This window comes from Rhinichthys klamathensis, unplaced genomic scaffold (assembly GCF_029890125.1).
Source record: "Rhinichthys klamathensis goyatoka isolate OS25496 unplaced genomic scaffold, OSU_Roscu_1.1 h1tg000192l_1, whole genome shotgun sequence".
NCBI lineage: Eukaryota > Metazoa > Chordata > Actinopteri > Cypriniformes > Leuciscidae > Rhinichthys > Rhinichthys klamathensis.
In genome coordinates this window covers 1,785,583-1,805,975 of record NW_026606718.1, presented here as the reverse complement: position 1 = coordinate 1,805,975, position 20,393 = coordinate 1,785,583, and the positions used below count along the sequence as shown (strand labels likewise).

Here is a 20,393-nt window from a genome sequence, read left to right as displayed (position 1 = left end):
GAAAAGCTTTTGAGTTTCCATTCTCTTTCCCGGTTGGGGACAAATTTTACTTACTGAGTTTGGTCTGCACAAAACATTGGTCACTCATCCAAAGGTGCATTATGTAAGTGTGTCTGAAATTAAATTCAACTGCTAGCAATGTCTCTGTTCAGTGGAATGTCAACTAAAAAAAAAAAATTGTTTAAATTGAGGCTGAATTCATGAAGATATTGGTTATGCTTATTTGCTGAATTACAATAATGGCTGGTTATAGTATTAATATCTGATCATAAAGGAACTAAAACAATCTGCAATCCCTTTGAATGTGTGACCAAGTCTTAGCCTCATCTTACAATTGATACATTGCATGCACACAAGCTATGTCCAACAATTTAAAAAAAAATTATGATAATATATCAGCCTATGGGAGGGATTGATTCAAAAAAATAAAAAATATCTACAGCTTAACAAATAGAAACAAATGTCCCTGACAAATTGGAACATGTTGGACCCTAAAAATGAATAAAGGTACAAGAGAAAAAAATATATGTATATACACCACACATACATATATATACATATATATAAAAAAGAAACAGCTTAGAGGTTTTATCGTTTTCAAAAAACGTATAAGAGTTGGGACTCTGCAGCGCCACCAGTGGCCGGGAGGGCTCACTACCTGTGTCCAGGTAAGTGGATCCCATTAAGAGGGGGAGAATAAGGCAGGACCAACTCCAGTTGTGCAAACAGGGAGAAGTGATCTGAGGGGATATGAGGGTGTGGGCAACCACTGATATTGTTATCCAAGAGCCAGTTTGTGTCCAAAGGCCCAAGGACACCCAGCAAGCTCAGTTGTGGCCTGGAGTAGAAGATGTAGTCAATGACACCCTAAATTGGGTTTTAAAAAAAAGGGAGTTGTGAGCACACACACTTGAAGCACACAACAAGAGCTGTTTTCATTCTTTCTGCTGTTCATCTGTCATGTTACCGCACATGGCAGAGCAAGAAATAGCACGACATGACACTAGCGTTTCATTTAGTTAACTTGACATGCATGGTCAATATCAATACATCCATCCCTGTTTGAAGAGTGAGATTTTGGACCTAGAGTTTCAGATACAGAAACGGGTGCTAATGACAGTTTAAAAAGAAAAAGTTGTAAAAATCATACTAGTGTTGACACTTTTGACATAACTAGTTATAAACTCGGAACAATGGCGGTCACTTTATTTAGCTCACTGTACTTACCTTGAAGTCAAAAGTGTAATTGGTGTAAGGCATGAGCCCATTCTCGTAGGCACTCTTCAACTTGAAACCATGCGTGATCCTTTCGCTAGATGTACTGATCTTGCCGTTGCAGTTGAAGTTGGTCAGACTGTCGCAGTAGCGCAGCTCCTTGAAGTCTTTGTGTGTGCAGTCCACCCCACCTGTGCTCAGGTACTCCACAACACCTACAATCAGAACCGAAACTTATTAAACATGTCAACAGACGTAACTATTAAACAGATGGTTTAAGGACAACATGAAATCAAAATCAATCTGATTTACTTTGTCATTGGTCTTATTTTGCATAATTCATCAGTGCTTGTACTTTCTAAAGGAAGTTTGTTTTCCTTATCTTTCATCAAAGTTCTCTGCCTCTGTGTGACATGCTCTTGGTTATCTTAGTAGAGAAGTAGTTTCAGAGCAAGAACATTTTTTATAGCATTTGTACATAACTTTGTCAAACTCACATCAGTCAATCCTTTATTATAGGACTCAAAAACACACTTTTAACAACACAAGAGAAAATGAGACTGTGGCTTTAAGAAGGCTTACCCGAGTCAGGAAGTGAGTTGAGGTCAGCACACAGCACTAAAGGGATGGTGTTGGTTTCTCCAGACACAGAGGAGAGCTTCAGACTGTGGGAGGCCTTGTCTATGATATTCTTCACCTCTGACAGGAACATCATGGTCTGCACCAGCTTCACGTCAGAGTATTCTGGGTCCCAGTGCATGTGAGCATTAGCCACTAGTAGGAGCTGTTTCTCCATAGCATGGATAGACTTACCTGCTGTAGGAAGGGGGGGAAAAGGCTGTTTGTGAAATGTGGAAATAGGACATTATATTTTGCATAAAGAAATTAACATTTCATTATTTTGAATTGTAAAAACTTTAAAGAACAGTAATAGTGAAATATTACAATTTAAGCTAAAAAAAAAAAATGAAATAGAAAAGTTATGTAATTTAATCCTATAAGTGGCCAAGCTGAATTTTCAGTCTTCAGTGATACATGATTTGAAATATTTCGAAACCATTATTATTTTCAATGTTGAAAACAGTTAATTTTTTTTGGAAAGCGCTTTCTTTGACGAAAAGAAAGTTCAGGAACAGCATTAATTTAAAAAACATTTTTTTGCAACAATGTAAAAAATCTTTAATGTCTCTTTTGAAACTTTTGTGTAACAGTATTCATTTCCTTAATTTTTTTTTTTTACTGTATTATAGTACCATTTAAAGGCAATATTATTATTTTTAAATTCCATTTATGTGGGAAAGAGGTTGCTCAATTGTCATAAATAGTCACAATGGGGGAAAAGTTTTATCGTGCAAATTCTCACATGAGAATTAACTCACTCTCCATTAACTCATTCTTTAGCTCTAGCAATGCGGCCACCCCAATGTTGTCCTTGGTCATGACCCGATTAAGCATAGCCTCCGAGCCCTCTGAATTGGCCATAGCCAGCTGGTTAAACTCTACTGTGTGTTTCTGCACCATGCTGAACCTAAAAGCAAAAAAACAACAAAATCTGGTTCCATGTTTTCATTCATGTCAACATTGAAACAAATCTGTCAGACAGAGTCTTACACCACACTTCTCAACAATGTTACTTTACTCACTTTTCAGTCTTGTAGAATATTGCACATCCATCTACATGTTTCCTGTCCGATTCTGACATGGTTCTGGCCCGGGATTTTGGGCTGAAGAATCCATCATATCCCTGTTTACTTAGCTCCACAAGGAAGTAATTATAATACTGTTCCGTCTCCACTTCCTGTGCATGAAACAGCAGACTAAGTGACTCTGACAAACAGTGCTGTAGGGGTAAACCCATTGACTATTCAGAGCTACCTGTTGTGCATCACTGAGCTAAAAAAAAGTGACCTTTAAAGAAACAAAACACAAGGAGAACACTTCATCTATTAGGACAGGCATTCTCAAATACACCAGAATGTTATCAGTGGATTATTATGTGAAGCAAATGCAAGTATTGAATATTTGAATAAAAAAAAAAAAAAGACAGGTAAGATACAATTTTAAATACTGCATTTTTGTCTGTTCTGAGACATTGCTGTAATTTACTGCACATTGTTCTCTAAAACTAAAAAGCAATCACAAGTTATGTAATTTGAATACCACTGGGCTTGCATAAGTTCTTTATACCTGTAAGCTGATAATATCTGCATTGCAGCTGAGGATCTCCTGCATAATGGACTTTTTCCTGTAGCTCCAATTAAGGGCCCAGGACGGGCAGTAGCCATAAAGCTGGCGTGTGGCGTACTTATCACACAGCACGTTGTAGCACATTACAGTTAACAGGGCTGGTGAAGCAAAGAGGAGAGCAAATATCAGGCAAAGTGTCCTCAAGTTTCGAATTATGTTTCTACGGTTTTCAAGAAACATCTACCTGTTGGTCTCGTCCTTTCAGGCTCCTGCAGCACAATCCAGGATCTGGATGGAGGTTCCTCTGTTGGGACTGTGAAGGCAAAGTATATGCATTTCAGGACAATAATTTGAATTTAATCTGAAAAGGTTAAAAAAAAAACAGCTGTGAAATTCTACAATGTTTTTCAATTTTTCAGTTGAATCTCAATTTAGAGATGAATTGTGTATCAGCATTTAAACGGGCTTAAAACAAAATAACTGCTGTGCAAAAAGCTGAATCAGAATTTGAAATTGAATCAGAACAGAAATTACTTGAGTTTTTAAAACACCAGCCTAAATGCTCTAATACTGATAGATACACTAGTTTATATGTTTGAAAGCAGTATAATTATATATATATATATATATATATATATATATTATTCAGCAAGGACTCATTAAAGCAATCCAAGAGTGACATTAAAGATTTTTACATTGTTACAAAACAATTCAATGATAAATGCTGCTATTTTGTACTTCCTATTAATCAAAGAATCCTGTTATCAACATTGATAAGAGGAAATGATTCTTGAGCACCAAATCAGCATATTAAAATGATTTCTGAAGGATCATGTGACACTGAAGAAATGATGCTGAAAATTCAGCTTTGCCATTACAGGAATAAATTACATTTTAAAATATATTAATTTAAATCAGTTATTTTACATTGTAATAGTATTTTTATATTTAGACTTTTTGATTGTGCATTAAATCATCAACAGCTTCATGAAGATATTGTGAATATTTGATATAATCGCCCAGCACTAACAGTGAATACTGTGAAACATGGACAACAGCCCATGACACTACAGTAATTTTAGAGGAAATGTAGAGGGGAAAAAACAGACATGGACAGATCTTTAGGGCTGGACCCGAATATTCGTTCAGTGGGTTAGTACTCAATTTAAAATTTTGGGCATTTTTTGAATGCTGTTTAACTGTTTTACATGAATATTATGCCACGAGTGAAGCAAAGCTTTGTTTACAAAATAAATAATAGGTTAGCAATTAAATGTTACAGCACAGCCATGGAAACATTTGGATTCATGACGAATGAGAGTTGTGGGTGAGCCCATAAATTTAAGCTTTGTCGGCTTTCTATTTTGCGATCTGGTCTCCCGATTATCAGTGATTTTAACAATTCATAGATGCCACCTACGTCACTCCAAATAGAACGCCGCCATATTTACGACCCATCTAGCCCGGTATGGCCGCCCAAACTGCCCATTTTAATGAGAGAGACAGACAGAGATACCAGGAGAAAATTTCAATTTTAGCCTCCGATCCTTATTTGTTACCCCCAGTTTTCTTTTATCCAGACTTGCCCCAGACTTGCTCCAATTTGCCTTCCATGGTATATATATATATATCTTGTGCATAACCCCTCCCCATACAGTGGGGATCGCTTGAAGGCTTTCAAGACTACAGATGCATATATGCTGTGGCTGGATGGGTAAAAGACGTAAAAGTGCGGCACCTGGCCACCAAGGATTTATATTTAATCATGGGAAATGTAATGGGTATTATTAAAAAAAAATTCAAATGTATGATTTTGGTGGTAGTTTGCTCTGACTAGGTAGCGAGTTGTTAGCCACGGCTCACAGCTAGCTGTCATTAATCTGGATTAGGCCTGTCGCGATAGTCAATAAATCATTTAATCGCACGATAAAAAAAATGAGCTCGATAATTTTTCCGGCCGCGATAATTTCCATTTGCATGCTTGTTTGTTTTCCTCGTCTCTCTCGCTCTCTCTCTACCAAAGAGACTGGATGACAACTCTGTTAAAGACATAACCGACTTATTTTACGTGAATACTCTCCAAAACAAAATTTAAACAATGTTGTGTGTTTTTGTCCATTCAGACACGAAACAGAGCTCAATTCCTTACTCACGCGCTGTATAGGGGTCTATGGCTGCACGCTTCGGGTCGGGCACAGAAAGACGAGACATGATACAATATGATCTCTTCGAATGACAGCTAACCACTTCTTTCTTCTATCCTTTTCTTTTGGTATAGAATAAAATACCAAAATCGGCTGTTATTGCAGGCATTACTGAGACCGTCGGTCGTAAAGATGGCGGCGCAAAGCTACAGTGACGTCATGTGACCCGAACGAATATTCCATTAGTTATTCCACTGGACATGGAATCTCTTGTTTCTTTTCCCAAATCTTCACTCACGTCTCACCCGTTTTCACAGGGGATTATAAACGTTTCTTCCTTTGGTTCGTGTTTAATTAGGCCTATTATATTCGCATTCTTTACTGTGGTAAAGTAGAAAAAATGCTGTAGGACAGATAGTCTAACTTTTTACTTGCACGTAAGAAAATTAACACAGTTTTTGCTTGTTATTAGACTTGGTAAGGCAGGTCAAGTTTATTTGTAAAGCGTGTTTCACACGCGCGGGTGATTCTAGTGTCACAGCCTAAATTCAGCCTAAATGTCTTGCCCTTGTGGAAGATAAAATTTGCTCTTCAATTTTATGCAGTCTCTTTCCTGCTCCCACATCCCTCTCAAAGCGCAGAACGGTAGGCTTAGGCTATATCACGCGTCTTTGGGTGGAAATATAAAACAAATATTTTTTAAACATTTAACTATTATATTATTTAAGTTACCATTATTTACTGATATTTATTTCAATGCTTTAGTGTGTTGTTTCATTGTTTCAAATAAACACGCATGTCTGTTATGAAATGGATGTTTGAGCCTCGTTCATTTTTTTATTTCTCTCCGAAGCTTCGAATATTCGGTGTTGATTACCGTATTTTCCGCACTATACGGCGCACCGGATTATAAGGCGCACCTTCAATGAATGACCTATTTTTTTTAGGTCATTCATTGAAGGTGCATTTCAATGAATGACCTAAAAAAAATTTTTAGGTCTATAAGGCGCATAAGATACTGCAGTCAAACATTTGACTGGGTTTGCGTTATGCATCCACTAGATGTCAACAAATGTCAACAAAACAGTCAGATAAAGTCAAACTTTATTAAGCGTTCTGACAAGTCGTTCACTCCCATGGTAACGTTGTTCAAACGTTAAATGAAAACTCCGGTCAATTTTAACATTGAGCTCATTTTTTGTAAATTTGGAGTGCTGTCAGTACAGATAACAACGACAAAAAACGGTGTTGCCTACACCGTGTTATCCTCTTTTTAAAATTTGCACCCTGTTGACTTAAACGGGACAAGTTTTAAACCTGCTTTTAGCCTCTTAACAACCTTAATGTGTCATTACAAGTGCACAGCCATGTGAGTGAATACGGTGAATCTGATTGCAGTAAATGCGAAAGATATGAATAAAAATGATGTTTATTCAGCCAGCTCACATACCCGTATTTTCTTCCTGTTTTCGGTCGAAGTCCACAGTAGGCGATTGTCGAGTGCGTGCGCGATCATTGGTAACTAAGCAACAGTGGAGACTCAGACTGTCAGCTGTCAGCCGATGACGGTACTGTGTGGTGTTCTGAGAATATCAGCTCAAATGGATAGTTTGGATAGTTCATCCGAATCAGATGTTGAACACACGGAGGAGGTTTGATCGCGCGCGCGAACTCGACAATCAACCACTGTGGACTTCGGGTGTGAATACGGGTGTGTGAGCCGGTTGAATAAAGAGATTATTCCTGCCTTCGTGAAAGCTCGGATCACAGTTGAGACTGATATATCAGCCCAGGCATCCACGATCCATTGGCAGATAGTGGCGTAAGTCGCCCGGCGCTGTCTCCCCGTCTTGGTGAACGTGTGTTCACCATCCATATATAAGGCGCTCCGGATTATAAGGCGGACTGTCGTTTTTTGAGAAAATTAAAGGCATTTAAAGGAGCTGTATGTAAGATTGTGGCCAAAACTGGTACTGCAATCACTTTCAAATTACTGTAGAGTGGTGTATCCCCTCCCCCTCCCCCCTGACTCAAGGTTGCCAGATCGGCTGTAGGATCCAGCAGGAACGTGACGAGCTGCAGCTGTGGTAACTAGAGCAGAGCTGGCAACCCGGATGCCGCAACACTACTGACTTCGTGATTGGTAGATAGGTGGAGGGTGGAGCATCAGACCAAAACACAACATGACAACATCAACATCAGTTGAGGGCTGCAACTGCACTTTTTAAATGACAATATCCTGGCCGGACTACTGTTGTCAGTGATATAAGTATTTGAAATGTACATGATTTCTTAATGTCTAGTGATATATCAGGGCCATTTTATGATTAATTGAAATAAATTTCTTACATACAGCTCCTTTAAGTGCGCCTTATAGTGCGGAAAATACGGTACTACCGAAGCTTCGAAGCTCAAAAAATGGTATTCGGACCAGACCTACAGATCTTAAACAGTTATTTTGTCCGAGTCACCTACTGCGCTTAATAGCACCAGCTAGATTGTCCAAAAGGTAGTTCAGCAGTCGCCGGGTGCCATCTGGCTCTTGGTAGAGGCTCATAATCTCTTGAGTGAGTGGATTGCCTGCAGAGACACATACAAACAGTCAGTAGGAAACATTCACTACAAAGTGATGATCTCAAGATGTTGCAATCCCCAGAACAATGACACTCACCTTTCAACCCCAGTGTTTGTAACTGAAACAGTTTCCCCAATTCAAAAGGCAGAACCCGCAAATGGTTGTTATTTAAAAGCAGTTCCCTGTGGAAAACACAAAAAGAATGTTAACGACGAATAAACTAATCAGCTGTGCGCTTAATGCTAGATTAAAAACACAACAACAATAAAAACTTCTGAATAAAACCTATTGACCAATGTATTCCATGATTTTCATGTCATATGTCAACCAATTTTTTAAATTTTATTTTTATCATTGATAACACTTTTAGGGATGTCAATTTTCACAAATTCCCATGATCGATCGTCGTTTAAATTAACGATCAATTAATCGATTAATCGTTAGCCTTAATACTGCAATATGCGTCTGCTGCAGTGCATATGGCCAACAGCATGACAGCGTGTGCAAATGCTGCTCAAACCGCTATGTTCCTCACCAAATTAATGAGAATGGTTTTAATCTAAATAAAGGGCTAGTAGGATTGTAAAATGTTTCGATGTGATTGATAATTAAATTTCAGGGCTCGAATTTCGGCGCGGGATTGCGGGTATGGCGCATAATTCTAATAATTCCCACAGGTCTCCCATTTATAATGCAGGAAATTCCCGCAATCGTAATCCACACAGATTATAAAATCAAATCATTCTTTTAACAACTATCTGCCAGGCGCAATTTCACAAACAGCGTGAGTGTTCAGCGTGCCGCGTCTTCTATCTCTCTTCTCTCAAAATGTGTTGTGCAAGGCAAGCATCAAGCGCTGCGGCGATAATACACACTCGCGTTTAGGAGTCGGGACATGACGGAATATTCACTTGCACAATCGGGCCAGCAGTGCATCGTGACTAAAGTTTACCATTTGCACGTCTTTTTAAGTCTTACCAGTTTAAACATTTAAGCGATTTGAAACTAATCAGTGCTCGCGCTCTCTGAGATGATTTTCTATGCGCACATTCATAGAAAATCCGCCTCAAAAACAGCTGGCCAGTAACAAAAGTTATTTTTCGCGGATTATATTGCTTTAACACGCAAAATTGTGTCAATTTCGGTCTTCGTGAGTATACTCTAAACATAGTCGGTTTTGTCTTTTAATAAGCATAAAACGCATGCCAGTATAATGAACACAGGGTCCGTGCACTAGCTCATTAATTTAGTTGTCAAAACAAAATATAGCTTTAAGTTAAAGGAATCAGGATTAATAGCCTATATATATTTAATTTATTCAGGACTAAAATACTACCCAGTGTTATTTTCCATTTGATTACTTTATTCAGTTTCTGTAGGCCTATATGAAGTTAGACCCGCATTGAAAAACTTTTCTCTTTATTTGTCTTTATTTGTATCTTTATTCTATTGTATTTATTTGTGCTACTTTTTTCAATTTAATTAAACAATTTAAATCAAGCTTCCTTGTGTTGTGTAAACTCTTAACAACAATATGACCCCATTGTAAAAATGCAATGAGCGCAAACATTTAGGCAAGATAAATGTAATTTTTGTTTGGAAAAAATGCCCCCCGCCCTTCTCCCCCTCAAAAAAAAAATCCCCCCATGAGAATCATCTAAGGGGGGATTTCCCCCCCATTTTCCAAAACGAAATTCAGGCCCTGAATTAAATTAAATATTTAATAATCAAATATAACGACTAATACAACGTGTCACCAACGCCGCCTCAGATGCGCTTGTCAGAATGTGTGACTTGTGGACGCGTGCTCTTCCTGGAACAACGCACTTAAAACGGCAACTAAACCCAATGAATTCACACCGATTTAATAAAATAGTGTTCTCATGTTATGTAATATGACAGTCCCAAATTAATCCTCGTTATTAGTCGTGCATTCTGCTTGAGCGGCGCGCGCTGAATAAATAACTTAACCGTTGAGCACTTTGCTAGCACGTTATTTAACTCAAAGAAACGCATCTTATGAGATTAATCAGATATATACAAAATAAACATAATATTACAAATAATATCTGCACAAAATGACGTGAATGCACAAGTGAACTTGAACTAAGTTACGTGCCATTCAGAATGACTCATGTTGTGGACGCGCTCTTCCTGGAACAACGCGACACGGCAACTAAACCCAAATAATTCACAATGTTTTATTACAATATTGTTCTCTTTATAATGTTATATAATATGACAGTCCCAATAGTCGTTATTAGTCGTGCATTGCCATTTGAGCTGCGCGCGCTAAAGATCACGCTGCGTCAATTCTTAACCAAATGCATCCAATATGAGATAAATCAGATATAGATAGGCACACACAAAATAAACTATTACAACTTACATTTGCACAAAACAAAAGGCAGCGAATGCACACGCAAACTTATAGTCATGATGAAGGTGTAAAATAGTCCCAAACATAACTCCGGCGCGCTCGCTTACATGTTTCGCGGTTGAGCAGCACGCACGCGCATGAACCTGCTTAATCGATGATTGATAAGGTTTATCGATTAAACGTGTTATCGACAATTAATCGATCATCGATTAATCGTTGACATCCCTAAACACTTTACAATAAGGTCAAATTTGTTAACATTAATAAAATAACTAACATTGAAAAAATATATATTTATATTTTTAATAACTGATACTCAAATTCACTATTGACATTAAACTTTCCTGGCTGTGGAAACCGTGTTAGGAGTGATCTAGTTTCATCAAGTGCGGTCATAAGAACGTTTTTCCTTTCTTTCCTCTGTATTGCAAACACATTAAATGGAACAAATGATCCATGGAGAGAATAACACAGCTTTTGCTCCAAGTAGTTCACCTGAGAGACACCATGTTGCCAAGCTCTGCTGGCAGGCTCCTGATTTTATTGGATGACAGGTCCAAGAACACAAGGTTGTGCAGCTTGGCAATTTCAGGTGGGACGCGTGACAGGGAGTTGTCACCAAGGTGCAAAGCAGTGAGGTGTGTGAGTGACCAAAGGCCCGAGCTGAGACTCCGAACATTACCTGAGACAGAAACAGATATAAATTCCATTTAGGCGGCACTGTCTGGAGATGATAGGATTCAATTTTTGTGAAAATCTGACAAAAGGTCTAGGAGGAGTTAGAAAAAGTAGGTTTTAAATAAAAATAAAATGTTCCTGGCGGACAGGAAGTTTGGCTGACTATGGCAAAATTGAGATCTATGTTTTCGGCATAACCCAGGGAATCTATTAAAGGAACACTCCACCGTTTTTTGAAATTGGGGTTATTCACTGTCTCCCCTACATTTAGATAGGTGGGCAAACGCATTTTTGTCTCAGTGCATGCATTGTCTTAGTCTGGCAGCGCCGCCGCTAGCTTAGCTTAATGAATGGAATCCTATGTTGCCAGGTAGCATGTAGTGAGTAAAAGTGATAAAAAAAATAAAAAGAATAAAAAAAAATTACTTCTTGTGGCCTGCTTATTCACAACGAGTACAAATAGCAATGGAGATTAAGACTAGGTGATTTCCTAGGCAGAGATTGATTTGGGACTATGTTGGGGGGGAAGCACTGCTACTTGGGCGCAGAGATATCACGCAACACCTGAAATAAAGCTTGCCACAAAGAACCGGCGAAAGTAATGATTATGCATGAAATATTTGAATTGTTGATAAAGTTGATAAATTTGACGATGCAGACTCGCCATCTTCGCAGTAGTGAACGCACCTGTTAGTGATCTGAATAGGGATGGCTCGATACCACAATTTTGGCTTCGGTACGATACCAGAACCTAATACCTCGGTATCGATACTAAATCGATACCACAGGTTTTAAAAAAACAGTCTCAAAATTTAAGTGACACTTAAACACTGCTTGAAATTCTCCACTACCAAATGTGCAAAGAAAATGTATCAAATTGTAAAAAAAAAAAAAAAAAAAAAAAAATCAGTCAGGGAACATACAGCAGGTTAAATTTTGATTTTGACAAAAAAAAAATCACTGAAATTATACAATTAAAATAGGTTAATATCTATAATAACAGATCCACATATAATAATAATAATAATAGAATAATTAAATGACATGTAAACCATTAGCTGTCATGCATCAACAGAGATTTATCAACATTTATTGCATTTATTCATCTTGGTTTGGTTACTGTTTGGGTTCATATTAGTTTAATGCATTGCATAAAGTAATGTTAACATGCTAAAAACATGTATTAGTAAATATAATTTTCTAGGTAATTTTAATTACTGATTGATATAGATTAATAAATGCTATATTACTGTTAGGTCAGGTTACCTAATGAATGTTGACAAATGTAGCTTAATTCAGGGACGTGCACAGTAATTTTGTGGGGCAGTTGCTCTGACCTGAAAAAGGGGCACCCCCCCCCCCCCAAAAAAACCTCACGGGCTATATGAAGGAATATATTAAATTGAATTTTGCCCATACAAATTGCCTTATCTGATCGTGTTTATGTCCAAACGCAATGCCTCATATTATGGTCTTATTATTATTTATAAAGATTGCAAAACGTCAGAGATGACAGGTTTATGATATACAACTTTGTAAACAGTATACAAAATGTATTAACAATATGTTAAATGTCACCAAAATACACATGAGAAAAAGAGTTCCTCATATTATTGTTTATTGTCTTTTTAAATTATTATTATTTATTTATTTTTTAATTTGAAAATAAATAATCTGGATTGAATTGACAGATGGGGAAAAACTCGCTTCTAATAATAAAAAAAAAACGCTTAGATTTCGGGAAAAAATACAATCCTTTTTTAACCTTTTGGCTTCCCGTACATTCAATTGTGCTTTTTGCTCGAATTCAGTTCTGATGGTACGTATGGTAACTGGGCAACTACGCATGATTTGTAGTATGATTGCGTAAAGGGAACAGGAATTCCGGTCGGGAACAGAATCGACTGCTAAACCCAGTGCCGATCCTGACCTCCCTGGGGCCCTAAGCAAAATTCTGCTAATGGGCCTCTACCTGACCCGTGATGTCATGAGCTATGTAAACCATTTGCCATTGCCACAGTCGCACCTGACACTTCAGTGCTCCCAATACAATCCTCCCTCCTTTAAACAAAACAGTCAAAGAATAAGTACAACAATAGTATAGAACAGAATGAGGTTCAAACAAACAATATTTATTGAATAGAGTATTTTCTATAGAATGTTAAGATAACAAGTGAATATTATTAAGTAAGTGAATATTAACGTAAACATAAATAAGAAGAAAATAATAAATTATAACCCTGAGCTTTGGCTTTTGGGATTAACTTTGGTTCTCTCTACAGCCTGGGCATTTTCGGCATCAGTATGATTTTTTTATTTATTATTATGCATGTTGAAGCAATTCTTGATTTATGGTTATTATTTACTGAGGGATGTGCATCCATATTGACCAGTATGTCCAGCTAATCAACATTTTAAATTCAATATAGCCTATAAATCAATAGTCAATCAATGTCAAATTGTCATTGCTTTCTATCTTGCATAATTAGTGTAGTAGTTGTTTAGAGTTTTTAACACTGAGACTAGATAATCAGTGTCTTGTTTTAAAAGTATAATGTGTACTTTGATTGGGAGTGCCATCATTCACGTGCATATATTGTACAGTATGTCTGGTCTCCACATATTTCTGCTTGAAAAATGCGCGTTTCATTTCGTGCACGTGCATTTGAACGCACGATAATACACACGACGTGGTTATGTTTTCTGAGCTGCAGTAAACAAACACCGTTGCACTTTGTCGTTTATCAAAAACAAACGTAATAAATAATTGTATTTTACTCTCACTTTTGTCAGGCACAAAGTGATGCAAGAGATGCACTGCCTGCCCAGCTAGGTTAGCAAGACCGAAAAACATCAAACTTTGCTGACATCAAACTTAGAGAGCAGAGAACACAAGTTTACCTGATTGTTGTTCCCGCAATTCACTCTAATGGTTTTTTCTTCTTCCTCTTTTCGTGACCAGAAGGATAGTGTCGCTTCATTTTGTCATGGATGTTGTACACATTAATTGACGCGCTATGACACGAGATGGAGGCGGGGCCTTAAGTAATTTGCGTGGCCCTACGCCGGTCGCGTGCAGTCTATGGTCGCGTGCAGCGCTACAGCCATGTAAACAGTTTGCCCTTCCCTTACTGACTTTCACTTTCGGTGCCCGAATGGAAGTGAATGAGGCTTTGCGATTTTTTTTATTTTTTTATTATTATTTTAATATAGGCCTACGTGAAATTCTGCATCCATTGTACGATTTTTTTCTTTCTCGGAAGGGCAACCTGAGTCGAGAAGGGCATATGGGCAGTTGCCCGGGCAACCTGAGCAACCCCCCTGTGCACGTCCCTGGTTTGAAAGTGCAAAAATGATGAGACCTAAACTGAATTGGTTCTAGCGTGTCATGCAAGCAGATTTGAGCCTTCGTGTTTACCGTATGATATATAATTGATAAGCTCTTATGTATGTGCGCTGTTCAGTGTTCAATAAAAGTCTAAATTAAATCAGTTGAATGATGGACTAACCTGTCGATCTCTGAACTCTTTGAACAAGTCAAGATGAGCAACTGATAAGTCAAGTGCTTCGGCAGATTTGATGTGTTCAGCCTCCCCGTTTGCAGAGTGGTGCATTGAGATCTGTTTCTTTACTTTTCTCATTACTTTTGTTGGCAAAGTAATGCCTTATTTCACTCATACTGCTCTCTCTGTTTATTAATTTCGGGCGTGTAGAAATTCGAATGAGCTTCGTTTGATCCACCGTGTTCCTCTGTTGTCACCGTTTGCCGGTTTCGCGTGACCCGCGTCAGTTTAGGTAGCGCACTGCCGCCTAGCGTTGAACTTCAAAACAGCAGCGCATCAAATACCGAATTGAACAAAATTATGATATTGTACCGTTTGAAATTTAATATATACCGGTATTTTTGCAGTACCGGTATACCGCGCATCCCTAGATCTGAAGTTAGTTAATCTAAATAGATATCAATCAATCAGAGGATTTAATTCAAGACACGTACCAGTTATTTCAAGCCCATCCCAAATGGATTTTTTCCCACTGTTTGCCTCCTCACTGGACATGATAGTGTACATCCGCCTGGAATCAAGCGGGTCATATTTCTCCTTGGGCATCCCTAGAGCACTGTGTGGGACAAATACATAATCAGATTTATATAACAAGAAATAAATATGCCATCTTAATGCCTGTTATTTATATTATATATATATATATATATATATATATATATATATATATATATATATATATATATATATACATACACACAGTGAGGAAAATAAGTATTTGAACACCCTGCTATTTTGCAAGTTCTCCCACTTGGAAATCATGGAGGGGTCTGAAATTGTCATCGTAGGTGCATGTCCACTGTGAGAGACAATCTAAAAATATATATTTTTTAACTATTTATTTGTATGATACAGCTGCAAATAAGTATTTGAACAGCTGTCTATCAGCTAGAATTCTGATCTTCAAAGACCTGTTAGGCCCTGTCCACACGGACACCGTGACTTTTACGCGGTTCGGCCGTTCGTCCACACGAAAACGCACTGAAACCGAACATTTTTGAAAACCCCTGCCAGGGTGAGGATTTTCAGAAACGCCGGTTACAGTGTTGTCGTGTAGACAGTGAAACCGGGGTTTTTGCCTTGCGACGTCAGAGTGTGCGCCGTTATCCGCTGTGTTTGACATCAGATTTGCGCTTCTGATTGGCCAACGTGGCTTTAGGGTTAAGGTTTATATCGCAGCCTGCTGGCGTGGCATGCTCTTGACCGCGCTTGATTGCGTGTTTTTGCGTTTTCATGTACACGGAGACCGAGCATGTGTGGAGGGGATTTTTTTTTAAAACGCTGTAGGAAAAACTATTATCCTAAATTAGATGCACCTGTTTGAGGTCGTTAGCTGCATAAAGACACCTGTCCACCCCATACAATCAGTAAGAATCCAACTACTAACATGGCCAAGACCAAAGAGCTGTCTAAAGACACTAGAGACAAAATTGTACACCTCCACAAGGCTGGAAAGGGCTACGGGGAAATTGCCAAGCAGCTTGGTGAAAAAAGGTCCACTATTGGAGCAATCATTAGAAAAATGGATCTCCCTCGGACTGGGGCTCCATGCAAGATCTCACCTCGTGGGGTCTCAATGGCCCTCATTTATCAAAAGTGCGTACACCAAATTTCCAGCGTACACCTGGCTTACACACAAAACCACGGTGACTTTGAGATTTATCAATACGGACGTTGGCGTACGGCACGCTCAAATCCTACGCCAGCTCAGGAGGGTGTGTACGCACGTTTTGAGTTAGTGCGGAAATGCGCAGAAAAACAATTCCTAACACCACAATACGCACTGACAAACTAAAAGATATGATATATTATGACCAACAACAACAACATAGTAATTATAAACTTCAGTGTTTATTTTTGTGCAACATGGACTTCAATGTTTAATTTGTGTGACTTTACCAAAGCATTTGATTTGTAGCCATATGTATTCCTTCAGTTGCGAGCCTGTGCGCTTTACCCTGACGTTTCATGGTTTGGCCCGGCAGGTGCGCACGGACTGGGTTCGGTAATGAAAGGCTTTCAATGACCAAAAATAATTCAGACTGACAAAATAATAAAAAATACATTCTTCTTCTTTTAAATAATAATACAAATAATAATACAAATAATAATAACGACGTTCTTCTTCTAAATAACAATAAGCGTCATTAATAATAAAAATCATAATAAGAAGAAGAATATTACAAATTGTCATGCAATTATTAATGTGAATGAATGGTACTCCACATCATCATCATCACTATTGTACACCCCAAAACATGTAACGTGATTCGAAATTGAATGCTAATTGTTTCAAAAGACGTGCTGTAAAATAATGCATTGTGATAGGACATTTCGGCTCCACGTCAGTGAAGTTTCTCTTCTGTGCCGTCTTCCATGTGTACATGGCGTAAAATCAGGGCGTGGGGGAAGCGGAGACTTGAATATATAGGGGCGTGTTATTCTAATGACGATCGTTTTCAGCCGCAGGATTTATCAAGGGCAGGTATTGCGTACACCTGGATTTCAAAGATACGCACAGCTTCATAAATCAGGCGGTGAGAGGAGTGTAAGCATAATCTTACGCCAACATATACGCCCGTTTCTACGCAGGAATGATAAATGAGGGCCATTGATCCTAAGAAAGGTGAGAAATTAGCCCAGAACTACACGGGAGGAGCTGGTCAATGACCTGAAAAGAGCTGGGACCACCGTTTCCAAGGTTACTGTTGGTAATACACTAAGACGTCATGGTTTGAAATCATGCATGGCACGGAAGGTTCCCCTGCTTAAACCAGCACGTCAAGTCCCGTCTTAAAGGGATAGTTCGGCCAAAAATGATATTTAAACCACGCATTACTCACCCTCAAGCCGTTCGAGATGCATATGTCAATCTTGTTTCAGACGAACACATTTTCAGTTATTTTAGAAAATGTCTTAGACCCTTCAGTGGTTATAATGTGAAGCAATGGGGTCCACCTCCTTTAAGTCCCAAAATGTGCATATATCCGTCACAGAAGTAATCCATCCGGCTCCAGGGGGATAAACGAAGGCCTTATGAGGGTAATCCGTGCGGTTTTGTCTTAAAAATATACATATTTAAAACTTTATAAATGAAAATATCTGACTTCCGGCAACGATCGACGCGCGTTCACGGGTGATGTTTTGCTCTGCTCTCTGGATAGCTCTCTGGCTGCGCGGGCGCGTTCGTTCTACGTCACGACGCTACGTCCTACCTCGTACGCCGACTTCCATCACCCGTGGACGCGCGTCCATCGTTGCCGGAAGTCAGATATTTTCATTTATAAAGTTTTAAATATGTATATTTTTACGACAAAACCGCACAGATTACCCTCAGAAGGCCTTCGTTTATCCCCCTGGAGCCGGATGGATTACTTTTGTGAAGGATATATGCACATTTTGGGACTTGAAGGAGGTGGACCCCATTGCTTCACATTATATCCACTGAAGGGTCTAAGACATTTTCTAAAATAACTGAAAATGTGTTCGTCTGAAACAAGATTGACATATGCATCTCGAACGGCTTGAGAGTGAGTAATGCATGGGTTAAATATCATTTTTGGCCGAACTATCCCTTTAAGTTTGCCAATGACCATTTGGATGATCCAGAGGAGTCATGGGAGAAAGTCATGTGGTCAGATGGGAGAAAGTCATGTGGTCAGATGGGAGAAAGTCATGTGGTCAGATGGGAGAAAGTCATGTGGTCAGATGGGAGAAAGTCATGTGGTCAGATGGGAGAAAGTCATGTGGTCAGATGAGACCAAAATAGAACTTTTTGGTCATAATTCCACTCGCCGTGTTTGGAGGAAGAAGAATGATGAGTACCATCCCAAGAACACCATCCCAACTGTGAAGCATGGGGGTGGTAGCATCATGCTTTGGGGGTGTTTTTCTGCACATGGGACAGGGCAACTGCACTGTATTAAGGAGAGGATGACCGGGGCCATGTATTGCGAGATTTTGGGGAACAACCTCCTTCCCTCAGTTAGAGCATTGAAGATGGGTCGAGGCTGGGTCTTCCAACATGACAATGACCCGAAGCACACAGCCAGGATAACCAAGGAGTGGCTCTGTAAGAAGCATATCAAGGTTCTGGCGTGGCTCCAGACCTAAACCCAATAGAGAATCTTTGGAGGGAGCTCAAACTCCGTGTTTCTCAGCGACAGCCCAGAAACCTGACTGATCTAGAGAAGATCTGTGTGGAAGAGTGGGCCAAAATCCCTCCTGCAGAGCAGTGTGTGCAAACCTGGTGAAAAACTACAGGAAACGTTTGACCTCTGAAATTGCAAACAAAGGCTACTGTACCAAATATTAACATTGATTTTCTCAGGTGTTCAAATACTTATTTGCAGCTGTATCATACAAATAAATAGTTAAAAAATCATATATTGTGAATTCTGGATATTTTTTTTTTTTAGACTATGTCTCTCACAGTGAACATGCACCTACGATGACAATTTCAGACCCCTCCATGATTTCTAAGTGGGAGAACTTGCAAAATAGCTGGGTGTTCAAATACTTATATTCCTCGCTGTATATATATGCACACAACTTGTCTGTAAATATAATTAGACTTTAAAGGCTATATGAAATAAGATTAGATAACGACTTAAAGATTCAATAATTCAGATAAGACCAAACATTTTGTTTGTCTCAAAACTTTACGAGCTGCCGATCTAGACTGCATCATATGACAGCAGCCTAAGAAATTAGACAGCTCAAAAGGTTAAGTACAGTATTTTGTTTTCCACAAATTTTCTTCTTACCTATGTTTAGGTAATAATTAAAAAGTAATAAACAAGCAGCTAAATGACATCGCTAACTGTCCAAACAAACGCAACTTGTCAACAACTAGCCTAGCTACAAGAACAAAACACACCTGTTACACACGCTACAACACTAATTAGATTAGCAACATGTCTAATAATATTTAATCGTCATAATTAGACAATTTCGTGCATGTCAAAGAAGACAAAATGAAGACATGCAACAAAGAACGCAAGCTAACAAACAACTAGCTCGATGCTATATTAATGCCCCAATTAAACTCATCAATATTTTAAACCGCAGCCTCCACAGAGTGACATAACATGAAATATCGTGTTAATCACACACGTTTAAAATAATACGCATCCAATGCCTCTGTAAAAAAAAAAAAAAAAAAAAACATTTACCACAGCTAACCTGGTTCTCTATCAGCATTAGCCATACTTGGTTCAACACTCCAAAATATATATATATATTTCTCTAACATGTGTTAAATAAACTGATATTTAGGAAATACTGTGCACTTTTGTTTTTAAAATAATGACACTTTTATCAAATGATATTCCCTTTAACGTTATATGAACAAAGAGTAGCTAACTACTGTAGCTATATAGCTAATTTGGAAACAAGCCCAAACCGGGACTCGGAGCAGCAAATCTTTGCAAATTATCTTTCAGAATTACCTCCAATAGCATACCAACTCCTGAAGTCAGTTGTTTGTCTCACTGAAGCTTTAATTCATTCGTTCGTGTCGGCTGTGCAGCTACGGGAAGCAGCGCAGCATCATGGCGGAGGATTTTGTGCAGCTGTTGTGCTGCTCTCCAAAACAAGGGTCCATGTGTCCATATCATGCTCAAGTCTCTCAACCCCTAATGAGCTGCCTA

General features: G+C 38.6%; 1 protein-coding gene and 1 long non-coding RNA gene across 2 annotated transcripts; one reads left to right on the top strand and one right to left on the bottom strand.

Annotated features, from left to right (window-relative positions):
- Positions 1–519: 519 nt before the first annotated feature.
- cnot6b (CCR4-NOT transcription complex, subunit 6b) lies at positions 520–20,350 on the bottom strand. The gene is made up of 12 exons (XM_056262436.1): positions 20,193–20,350; positions 15,177–15,298; positions 10,997–11,183; positions 8,218–8,303; positions 8,022–8,126; positions 3,647–3,715; positions 3,403–3,560; positions 2,859–3,013; positions 2,595–2,743; positions 1,798–2,031; positions 1,228–1,430; positions 520–867 (listed from the first exon to the last, which is right to left on the bottom strand). Exons 2-12 carry the CDS (start codon positions 15,286–15,288, stop codon positions 655–657), a joined length of 1,671 nt encoding a protein of 556 aa, XP_056118411.1. The 5' UTR covers positions 15,289–15,298; positions 20,193–20,350; the 3' UTR covers positions 520–654.
- LOC130095689 (uncharacterized) lies at positions 18,319–19,126 on the top strand. Its single transcript, XR_008808150.1, has 2 exons — positions 18,319–18,376; positions 18,502–19,126. It is a non-coding gene; the product is annotated as an uncharacterized LOC130095689 (long non-coding RNA).
- Positions 20,351–20,393: the final 43 nt, after the last annotated feature.

What these genes read in the sequence shown, in the direction of transcription:
- cnot6b (XM_056262436.1), bottom strand. Translation starts at nt 15,288, where the DNA reads ATGCCCAAGGAGAAATATGACCCGCTTGATTCCAGGCGGATGTACACT. An exon ending in AGCTGGTGCTATTAAGCGCA is followed by an intron (nt 3,716 to 8,021) that starts GTAGGTGACTCG and finishes TTGCCTTCACAG; the next exon opens with TCCCAACAGAGGAACCTCCA. An exon ending in ATTACACTTTTGACTTCAAG is followed by an intron (nt 868 to 1,227) that starts GTAAGTACAGTG and finishes AACCCAATTTAG; the next exon opens with GGTGTCATTGACTACATCTT.